At 53.0% G+C, this 11,486-nt stretch overlaps 1 protein-coding gene across 3 annotated transcripts in view; it reads left to right on the forward strand.

Annotated features, from left to right (window-relative positions):
* The first annotated feature begins 1,022 nt into the window (after window positions 1-1,022).
* Window positions 1,023-11,486, forward strand: part of tle2a (TLE family member 2, transcriptional corepressor a) — a 24,860-nt gene continuing 14,396 nt past the window's right edge. For 2 of the 3 annotated variants that reach the window (XM_084692868.1, XM_084692866.1), the window contains exons 1-2: window positions 1,023-1,499; window positions 8,097-8,233. In XM_084692868.1, the coding sequence (XP_084548994.1) occupies window positions 1,476-1,499; window positions 8,097-8,233 (161 nt within the window). In that variant the 5' untranslated portion in view covers window positions 1,023-1,475. The remainder of the gene's footprint in view (window positions 1,500-8,096; window positions 8,234-11,486) is intronic. The other variant, XM_084692867.1, reaches the window with a different exon arrangement.

Below are 11,486 nucleotides of genomic sequence, written 5' to 3' on the forward strand. Positions count from 1 at the left end.
CGTTCAATCTCCAACTCTCCCACTGGTCCTTCTTTCTTAGCACCCCCCTGCTGTCCTTCCTCCCTGATTCTCTCTCTCTCTCTCTCTTTTTCTCACTCTCTCTCTCCTCTGTATTTTCCAACTCCACCTCTGGCAGGTTGTGATTTCCACTGTAAGAAAATTGCTTTTTCAATATCTGTCGCTCTAATTATGAGGCCTGCTAAAGGGGTCGTGCCACCAGAATACCAATAAATGTTTCCAGAATTCCTCCCTTCAATGGAATACTTTTCTGCATATAAGTGCATACACAGAATTCTCTTTTTCACAGCCAGAAATGTATAGGCAGGCCAACCACATTTGGATATTATTTTTATTGAAAAAATCTATCTATATATACTGTATATATTATACGAAAGCTACCACAACCATATTGCATTCTCAATCACCTCGCTCACCCCTTAAGGGTTAACTTGTCCTCTGAGCTGTTTTGGTGTACTTTGATTGACGTTTGGAGCTCATGCGTACCACTCTCGTCCAATCAAGAAGCGGTCAGTGCACCCCACGTGGGTATGCCGAATGCTCATTGGTTCCTTCTTACAGAGTAGATTGAGGCTAGGCTGAACCCCACGTGGAGATTTCATTCAATCATGAACAATTCCATTGCACCCCCACTTTATATCGAAAATGTTACATATAATATATTTTCCTACATGTGTGAAAGATAGAAATATCAAACAGGCCTGCAATTGGGCACACGTTACATACTACAACAAGGGTATTTACACATTACAAATATCATCAGGCTATTTGAACAGCATACATTTTTAGATTGTTTAAGAGGACTTTCACTAATGGTTTATTTTTAGAACAGTCTTTCGCTTTGGCTCAACCGAGAAACAAGCTTCATTAGAAAGAGAGATTCGGTAACAAGAATGCCAAGCAAATAGTTGTGCTTTTAGATTCCTCCTCAAGACAACAACTCGTATGGCCATGTCCCATTGAAGATCAGGCGAGGATATGAGAAGGGGGGAGTGAGAGAGCGGAGAGGGAGTGTTGTGTGAAAAGACTAGGGCAACCAACGAGACAAAAGAGGCTGGGGCTGCATTGAATGTGACGGTGTCCGTCTCGGAAACCACATAGTATAACAAGCCACAGCCACGTTTTTCTTTATGAAAGACGGTGAGAATACACCGAAGAGGGAACGGTTTACGCGAAGAGCCACCGATGTTTTAATTATTCGAAGTATCGAGGACTTGAAACATCTTGGACTGGGCGCATCTTTACTACGTGGAGTGTTCTGTGGGTTGGAGATTTACCAGAACAAAGGGAGTCTTGAGCAAGGAATGAGCGAGCCTAGACGAGCTTTGCCATAACCGCCACCGAAACCAGGCCAAATGCGTTTCTGAAACAAACAGTCGACCGTTTTCGTATTTTGTTGTCCAAGCCGTTTCGCTGTAAGAGAGAAGACGATTAAAAACAACAGCCAGGCGCCGACAATGTTTCCTCAAAACCGACCCCCGGTAAGTGTGCTACATTGTAACGTTCGGTAATTGGTCAATCCTTTTTTAATTTTACAAAGGCCATCGCAACCCTTTTGTCTACGAAGCTGTGTATTTGTAAACGAATTGTAAACTTGAGGCATTTTAAAGCGAGGAATTCGTAACTTGACCAAGAAGGGTTACTTTCTATGCAATGTATGTTTTTGTCACGTATCACTGCTAATCTAGAATGACTTTCAGGCCATAAAGTAGCATAACAATATTTTTTACAACACAAATAATTATGCTAGGTGTAAGGTATGTGTTACACGGGTCAAATGTGGGTCTGCTATTATCCACAGTAAGCAGTTGGGATTTCGATGGAATCGATGGCAAAGCTCTCTAAACAAGATGGCTTTAGTGACCCCACATCGTGTGCAAATTCCAGTTGTTCTCTGTCCTGGGTTTCATCTCCTAGCTATAATTCGGACCAGATAATTCCGCCAAATTTATTTTTGAACTGTATTATGAACTGACTCAGACGGTGAAGTGATCTGCCCGGTTTGTTTGTCCAGTTAGAGGATGAGTCAGCTGGTTATGTTGACACATTTTCCTAGTGATGTACTCCATTGAAGTGCCACTTGTTTGTCAATCATTTTATTTGCCTCTTTCAAACATACTCCTACAAAGGTACAGTAAATTATTAAGAACAGCATAGTTTAAAAACAAGAATCGCCTGTCCCTCTTTCAGACTTTTCTGGTGAGCTGCATCTCTGAGATATTCATATGTGACCCAGTTCCGTATTTAGCTTTACCTGTACAGTTGATTGGCTGGAGAGCTTTTGAACATAAGTGAAGGCATAAACACCAGCCCTCCAGCTATGTGGAGTATCAATTAAGTACTACTCATTTGCCTAACCCCCACGTCTCCCTCCCTCCCCCACACCACCCCTGCACCCCACCCGTGAGACTGCTTTTGACATTCATGTCCTATGGATGGCAACAAGATTTAAAGCATGGCTTCTTAGCCTTATGTTCTTCAGTGTTGGCACTTAGTCTAAGGAAGACTAGGTAGTTCAGCAGGCCTCAACCCCAGCCAGGCCTCCACCCACCCAGGCAACCCTCTACCTTCCCAGGCCAGCCTCCACCCAGCCAGGCCTCCCTCCACCCACCCAGGCCAACCTCCACCCAGCCAGGCAACCCTCTACCCACCCAGGCCAGCCTCCACCCACCCAGGCCAGCCTCCACCCAGCCAGGCAGCTGGTTCTACTGGAACGTGGGCGTGCGGTCAGAGCACTTAACACAACGCCCCTCACCCTCCCTCTCCTCGCCCCTCATCCTCCCTCTCCTCGCCCCTCATCCTCCCTCTCCTCACCTCTCACTTTCCCTCTCCTCGCCCCTCATCCTCCCTCTCCTCGGCCCTCATCCTCCCTGTCCTCGCCTCTCACTTTCCCTCTCCTCACCCCTCACCTTCGCTCTCCTCACCCTCCCTCACCTCGCCCCTCACCCTCCCTCATCTCACCCCTCACCCTCCCTCTCCTCACCCTCCCTCTCCTCGCCCCTCACCCTCCCTCCCTCTCCTCGCCCCTCACCCTCTCTCTCCTCGCCCCTCACCCTCTCTCTCCTCGCCCCTCACCCTCCCTCACCTAGCCCCTCACCCTCCCTCACCTAGCCCCTCACCCTCCCTCACCTCGCCCCTCACCCTCCCTCGCCTCACCCTCCCTCTCCTCACCTCTCATCCTCCCTCTCCTCGCCCCTCACCCTCCCTCTCCTCACCCCTCACCCTCCCTCTCCTCGCCCCTCACGCTCCCTCACCTTGCCCCTCACCCTCCCTCATCTCACCCCTCACCCTCCCTCTCCTCACCCTCCCTCTCCTCGCCCCTCACCCTCCCTCTCCTCACCCTCCCTTTCCTCACCCCTCACCCTCCCTCTCCTCGCCCCCAGCCTCTGGAGGACTATCCACCACATCTTAATGTATGACTGTGCATCCTGGAGTGAGGCTGTGGGCCATGGTAAGAAGTGAGGCCGGGGTATGGTTACAGCCAACCACAACAGACCTTCAGCACTGTGAAAGGCTATCCTCTCTGTCACCCCCTTCAAAGGCCGTGGCTGTGAAATGAGGCTTGTTTCCAGTGCAGGGGGGTGTCCGACAACCAACCCCATAGAAGTAAAGTATGTCATTTGGTTGCTTATGTCATATTGTAACATTTATAATGATAAAGAAGCATCAGGGTTAACTCTTACTATTACATTTATGGTAAATATTTGACCATAGAGTAGTTTATGCTTTGCCGGAGTGGAACTAACGCAGCAAAGTCACGGTGTTATAGTGACCCATCAGTTCTGTAACTGTGGTGATGACAGGCAGCTTAGTCTAAGCAGAAGCAGAGAGCGTTTCTATTCTAGGAAACCAGCATAATGTGGACCCGAAAAGCTATCAGCACTGTGTCTTAAATACTTAACATCATCCACCCGGTTTGACTGGTTCACCCGAGGTAACCCACAACGCGCAAACACAAAACAAAGGCAGTGGGCACCCAGAGAGCCACCAGGGCCTAGCTTGTTATACCACCACTCCTGATTGCCTTGGAGCGAGGCACATAAAGGGGCCGAGTTTGTCCTTTTCTACCCAGGGACAGGGCCTGGTGGTGTGGGCCCGGGTGGCTGGATAAAAGGCCTCAGTCCCTTCACAGTCCGTGTGGACCACTTCCTGTGTCCCAGCATACTGTGGGCTCTCCATCTCCTGTGTTGTTCTCAGGAGAGAGGCTGGCTATCGATCAGGAGCCCGCCGGCCCAGCCAACGATTATCCAGCACGGAAGAAGGAACCAGAGAGAGCTAGAGAAAGAGAGGGAGAGACGCTGAAAGGATCTCAGGTTTACACACGTCGTGGAGGTGTGGTGGAATGGAAAAGAACAAACATTCTCCTGGTTACCTAATAAAGGAAGGCACCTACTGCAATTAGCACAGCTGACAGCCAAAGTGTTCTGCATAGCTAATGTATTCTGACAGGGGGGAAATTTGAATAAAGAGGAGGGGTGGAGGAAGAGAGAGAGAGAGAGAAAATGTGTGGTGGTGCTAATGAAACAGGTGCCTAGCCCCCCCCCCCCCCCTCCCAAGTGAGGGAGTAAGTGAGAGATTACCGAGGCGTTGGTTGCCAGCACAGAAAGCACACAGAGCCACAGGAAGAGGCTGCAATCGATACAGGAGGACAGGCGCTCGTCACTCTCCCTGCCAGACGGTTCTAGAACTTGCTAATGCTCCCATTGTTTGTTTTTGGTCTTTTCCTTGCCGTTTCTTTGTTGACATCTCCATGTGAATAATTGGAAATGAGAGGTTTTTGGACTTCAAACGCGTTAATGGGAAAGTTGGTATGTGTTTCATGGTAGGAAGTGTGTGTGTGTGTGTGTGTGTGTGTGTGCGCGCTCTTTATTCCATCCCAGTCTCACAAGAGTATGGTGGCTGTTTACTCTAACGATTGACTCTGTGGGAAAGCAGAGGGTAATTAGCAGGCCGGCTAATGGGCCAGACAGGTAGTCAGCACCACAGTAACAGCTTGGGGGGGCGCACACTGACAGGACCGCTGCACCCCCACCCCACCCTACCCACAATCCCACCTGGTCCCATTGCAATGCAACGAACATCCTGGCCAATTCGTAGAATTGCACACGTGTACTCGTTGCAGAAGGGCACACCTGCGTGACCATTGACGCCTGGTGTTTTCCTCAATGCGGTTTCACAGGTGTTTGTTGTCCTTTTATTATGTTGCTTGTTCCATATTCATTTATGATGCATTCCCTTAGCAGGGGCCTTAACCCACAGATATGTGTGACGGGGGGGGGGGGGGGGGGGGGGGGGGGGTGGCGGAGGAGATCCAAGCTTGAGACGTTTTGATGGATTGGGAGTGTGCAGATGAAGGCTCGTTAGAAGGCTCGTCGGTGTGTTTGCCCGTGTGAACACCTCGCGGCGTTGCTCCGCAGTGGGGGGGGCTTGATGTGGGGCTTTAAAGTCAAACCATACCCCTCATCTGGATGAGGTTCTCATATGGCAGCTATTAATCTGTAGATGATGGGAGTTCACCTTTGGTGTGTGTGTGTGTGTGTGTGAGGGGGGGGGGGGGGGGGGGGGGGGGGGGGAGATGTGAGGTCATTGAGGTTTACCAGCATTCAGTGTAATTAGAAGGAACTCGAATCAAAACAACGTTGATTGCATTCAGGGAATGCCGCGCTGACAAGCCATCAGACTGTCAGACTGTGCGCGATCGTTTGTGTGCACACGCACACACTTTGGTGTGTGTGTGTGTGTGTGTGTGTGTATGTATGTATGTATGTATGTGTGTATGTATGCGCGCTTATGTATATATCTGTGTGTGTGTGAGACCATATTGAGTGCGTGCGTGATCAGATGCGTGTGCGTGAGAGCATGTGTGTAACACGCCGCGTTCATAATAGCAGCCAGACCTCGTGAGAAGGTGGTTGTAATTTGGAGCAGACTGCTCCGGCAGAAGGTCCCTCCCAGTCCGCTGCTCGAGTGCAGCCTCCTCGGGCCTCCTATCCTATTTAAAGGCCTCCTGGATGAACCATGGGCCTGATTACAGCCATTACTGGCCCCCGGGCTAGCTCTGCCATTACTCTCCATGCCACCCCAGCCAGCTTCAGCAGGGCCAGATTTAATCACTACAATTGACTCGGGCCTTCCTGGGCTGAAGGAGCCGGGGACAGTGTTTGGATGGGGAGGCGGATGTCGTGTAATGGGACTCGCGCAATCGTTGACCCGTGACCCTGTTCTGATAGGCTTTAGCCTCTGGGTTAATGCAGCCCCCCCACCCCCCATCTTAATCAATTCATCAGTCAATGAAGCGTTGAACGTGTGCTCTCGCTATCGTAAATACCGTACAGCGGCGACGCCAACACGCTGTCGCTCAAGAGCCCAGAGTGAGGAGGGTCGACCCTGTGACCTCCGACCCCCATCAGGGCCGTGGAGCAGCTGACCTTCTGGCTGATCGGGGACACGCCGGCCCGGGGTCGGAGGCGAAGGGAGGGGGGCGAGGGGGGCCTGATGGCAGTGTCTCTGACGTTGGCCTGAATCATGGGGAAAAAAGCCCCCCCCCCCCCCCCCCCCCCCCCCACACACATCTTTTGCGTCAGAGCCCAGAAAGCCTGACCCAGCAGAAGGTTGGCCAGCCAGCAGTTTCCTGCCTCTCAATAAATCTCTTTCCACCCCGGTTTGGATGCAGACCCGGTCCACTCTGCTCTGGGCCTCTGGGCTGGGCCAGCCTCCACCCCCCCCCCCTCCCCCACACTCTGGGGATGAAGCTGCTCTGTGCACCTGTTCTCTGGTGCACACCGCTGTAGTCTGGCACAAGAAAAGGAGAGAGAGAGAGAGAGGTAAGGGAGAGGGAGGGAGGGAGGGAGAGAGAGAGGGAAGGGAGAGAGATAAAGGAGAGTCCAAGTATGCTATCCTCCCCCCTTCCCTCCTCCCCTTCTTCCTCCTCCTTCAAAATGGCCTTGATGCACAGGTTCCTGAGGCGCCTTTCCCCTGTGAAGAGTAATTGGTGTGTGTGTGTGTGTGTGTGTACATGGAACGTGTGCCTGAGAGGAGTGTGTGTGTGTACATGAATGTGTGCGTGCCTGACAGGAATGAGTGTGTGTGTGTGTGTGTGGGCCCCTGCCTCTGCTCTGAGAGGGGGATGTAGTCGGCAGATTGAGTCGGAGTGCAGGGAAAGGAGCTCGTTAGAGCCTGGAACAATGAACTGCCCTCCCCCCCCCCCCCCCCTCCTCCCTCCCTCTCTGCCTGCCTGCTGGGCCCAGATCAGCTCCAATGTTTCTTTCCTCTCTCCTCCTTTTTATCCTCCTCCTCCGGTCGTGTTGACCCCCTCACCTCCCCCTCTGCTTGCAAGCCTGGCCTTTCTGTGTAGCTCCCTGTCGCTGGCTAACCTTCTCTCAGTCACACACACACACACACACACACACACACGTTGGCTGTGTCTGTCGTGCACTGCCAGCGCTATACAGACGTGTTCTCTGTTGTACACCAGCCATGCGGCCGCCCGCAAGCGATATCACTGTTGCCACTCAACAAGTCCTGGAAACCCTGGCGTCACTGGTCGGACCCACGTTCAGGCCTCCATCTTGTGTCCAGCTCCACTAAGGCTGTGTGTGTGTGTGTGTGTGTGTGTGTGTTTGCCCTCAGTCGGCTTCAGTAGCAGGCTAGTAGGCCTCTCTGACAGATAGCCCCGTCAGCCCAGCGCCACGACCCTTTGTCTGCCTGTCTCGTGGCATAACCCCCAACACTCCCCACACCCCAAAGCCCCTGGCTCCTAATTGCTGTGAACCCTGCGGAGAGACCAAGACTGCTCTGACGCGCCCCCCCCACCACCACCCTCTCCCCTTCTCCAGCCAGCCTTCACTTAGGACAAGTGTCTTCATTTGGAGGAGTTAAGTGCCTCTGGAGTCCTCCTCCACTCCCGGATGCCCTCCTCCTCCTCTCGCGTGGGAGGTTCTCCCCTCTCTCCGGAGGGACGTGAACGCGTCGACGACGCCTGCTGGTTGAACAGTCCCCCGGATGACGTGTCCTCTGGAGCTTCGTGGTCCAGGGGGAGTCACGATGTTTGTGCTCACGTCTTCCTTCTCTCTCCGCAGGCACCTCTGCAGCCACCCCCTGGGTCCTCAGCGGCGGCCGCGGCCTCGGGGACGCCCCAGTCGCTCAAGCTCACCTACCCAGAGACCCTGGACCGCATCAAGGAGGAGTTCCAGTTCCTGCAGACACAGTACCACAGGTACACTGGCCCTAGAACCCTAGTCCTAACCCTCGAACGATATCCTTTGGACCTAGCGCTGGGACTAGGAACACAAGCTCTAACCCTGGTACTGGGGTGGCCTAGCCTAGCCATCGACCTAGCCCCAAACCTCAACCCCTGGAATGGCGGTCAACAGAACAGTGTTTTGAAGCCTAATTTCCTCCTCTCATAGGAAACAAAGGGCCCTGTGTCTCTGGAGGATATTGTGAACCGTAGATGAGTGTTTGTGTTGGTGTGTTGCAAGGCCTTTTAGAGTATTTGGCCGTGCGTAGATGTTCCTGGCAAAGTTCACTGGGTGTGTGGGCGTGTTTCTGTTTTCGAAACGGGACTTTTTCGTGGATAGATAATCCACCACAGTATCTGTAAGTATGTTTGCGGTCGTGAGTGTGTGTGTGTGTGTGTGTGAGTGGGGTGTGTACACCTGAGTGTGGGGGTATGGAGGAATGTGTCCAGCCCAGCCCAGGGCAGGCCTGACTGGCTCTGAGTGTGGGACAGAGGCTCTCCGCAGTGTCCCAGCCTGCCCGCCCAGGGCCTCTCTCTGTTCCCTTGGCACACCTTCACAGGGTCCCTCCTCTCCCACTCCCCCCCGCTTTCATCCCCCACGCCAGAATCGCCTCTTCCCCCCTCCTCTTCCTAAACTTCTATTGTTCCCCCCCATCTCCCGGGCGCGGGCTCCAAAGCGCCCCAGTCCAAACAGGGGGGCCTGGCTGTGTGATTCCAGGCATTCCTCTGGGTCGCACCACCCTCGGCAGCGCTGGCACCAAGCTGCAGCTCCAATTAGAGCAAGCTCCACCAGCCTGCCTGCCTGCCAGGCCCTGGGGCGTACACCCCGGAACACGTAGCCCCTGAAACACGAGGGCACAAGGTCCCTAGAAGACTGGCCTATAGGCTCTAGAACACTGGCGCATAGGCTCTAGAACGCTGGTGCATAGGCTCTAGAACACTGGCGTACAGTCCGGAGAACACTGTTCTAGAGAATCAGGTTTAGAGACTCGTACGTGGACATGTGCTGGGCTGTTTCGTCTTGAGTTAGCATACCTGGCCAAGTAGCAAGCTGAAGAAATACAATGGAGCCCCCCCCAAAAAAAAATTGGCAACCAGGATGATCTCAAATCTCAGCTAGCATCTCCCAAATGTACTCTGTGTGGCATTCGAGGAAAGACAAGCTCTTGCACAGCTGGGATTTCCAGAATGACTGCGAGCTCTCCAGGGGGGGTTACGCAAAGTGTGTTTGGGCCAGACACCAGTCTGGTGGATTATGGGATGTCCGCGGGCAGCAGGCATTGCAGACAGGCAAGCTGCTGCTTTCCTCTGACCCCACGACTCGCCCACAGATCAACCCCCTCAGCTCATCCAGACTGACACGCATAGTCCCACTGCAGGTAATGCTGTCTCTTTCACACACACACACACACACTCACACAGTCTCTCTCTCACGCACACACATTTACACACTTTCTCACACGCCCCCCCCACACACACACACACGCTTGCCTGCACACAGACGTGCACCCTCACCAGCGAAGGCTGCCCAAATCCACTTGCATACCCAGATCGCGGCTAGGAATAGCAGGGATTAAGAGAGTATTTGGCTCCATTGATCGTGGCAGCAGCCTGACTGCGGTTGCTCAGGTGGATTAGGGCTCCGGAATAAGACGGAGGTACAGGGATTAGAGCTGTTGATTGTGTGGACGTTTAGGTCTGTCTCTGTGTGTGTGTGTTTTGGCTCTGTGTGAGAAGGGACAGAGTGTGTGTTTGTGCAGTGACGGCGTGTATGGTTCCTGTGTGACAGCCTCTGTGCTCGTTCCCCGCCCGTGAGCCTTCAGCCTTCAGAGAGGGCTATTTTGACGTCGGTGGTTGAGGTCAGCGTTCAGGGCTGTGGTCATGTAATGTGATCCTCCTGGAAGAGGAAAGTGTTAATTAATCATAGTTGTAGGTGGTTCCCTGGCTGGAGGAAACGCTGGCCCCTCCCTGTGAGCAGCATGCGTGTGTGTGTGTGCCTGTCGTGTGTGTGTGTGTGTGTGTGTTGTTTGTTTGTCTGTGTGTATTTGGACTGTGTGTGTTTTGCAGCTGCTATTTAAACAGCCTCTAATCAGCAGCCGGGAGAGAGACAGGAGGAGTTGCTGACACAGAGCTCTCATTACTGTAATGCGCACACACACACACACCCCATTACTTCCCACACACGCGCATAGAACACACGCACACACACACACACACCCCATTACTTCCCACACACGCGCATAGAACACACACACACACGTTTTGCTTAAAAGCATTGTGTGGCACCGAGACACATTGTTATCGTGAAGAGCGCCGTGTGACTCATTCTTACATATTTAGCAGCGGGGGGGGGGGGGGGGGCTGTAGTAGGGATGTGTGTGGGAGTGTATGTATGTTTTAGGCCGTGGTGCGTTTGGTATGTCAGCATGAGGGTTTGTGGTTTTGTTGTGTGTGTGTGTGTGTGTGGCCTAGCTGTTAGTGGGTTTGGTGTGGGTGTGTGCATGTGCATGTGTACACATGTGGTTCTTTACTGTAAACCATCTCCCTCACTCAGTGCACCACAAGGAGCACAAGACTCTCCGTTTGGTCTCCCCGTTCTATCGTGTGACCCAGCTCTGGGGTGTGTGTGTGTGTGTGTGTGTGTGTGTGTGTGTAAACAAGCCCTTGAGAGATGATGAAAGACTACGCTGTCAAGCTGGGTGGGTCATTGCTGTTTTGTCTGCAAGAGAGAGAACGAGAGGGAGGGGAAGAGGGAGAGGGAGAGGGGGGGGGGAGGGAGAGAGAGAGGGGGGGGGAGGGAGAGAGGGGGGGAGGGAGAGAGAGAGGCATCCAGTGTTACAGCAAAGGGGAAACGCTCATTCATAATTAATTAGATGTAAAGTGAACACTCACACACCTGGAGGGGGGGTAACTGCCCCCCCCCCCCCCCAGCAGCACTCACCATCAAGCCCTCCAACAGTCCCACACATCAGTGTGTGTGTGTGTGTGTGACCTGGGGTGGGGGGGACAGGATGTGGGCACATGAATTAGTAGTTCATTACCACTTCATCCTTTCCTACTGCCTCTCTGCGACCTTGGAGGACAGTGACGACAAACTATATGCAAAAAGCTCATGCTGTGTGTGTGTGTGCATGGCTGCCTATGTATACACTGTGTGTGTGTGGTGTGTGTGTGCGGGGGTAATGGTGCACTGCTGACAGCACTGTCTGAGTGCTGGCAGGCTGCAGAT

The sequence above is a fragment of the Hypomesus nipponensis genome, chromosome 26 (assembly GCF_054491055.1).
Source record: "Hypomesus nipponensis isolate SF chromosome 26, ASM5449105v1, whole genome shotgun sequence".
Lineage (NCBI taxonomy): Eukaryota > Metazoa > Chordata > Actinopteri > Osmeriformes > Osmeridae > Hypomesus > Hypomesus nipponensis.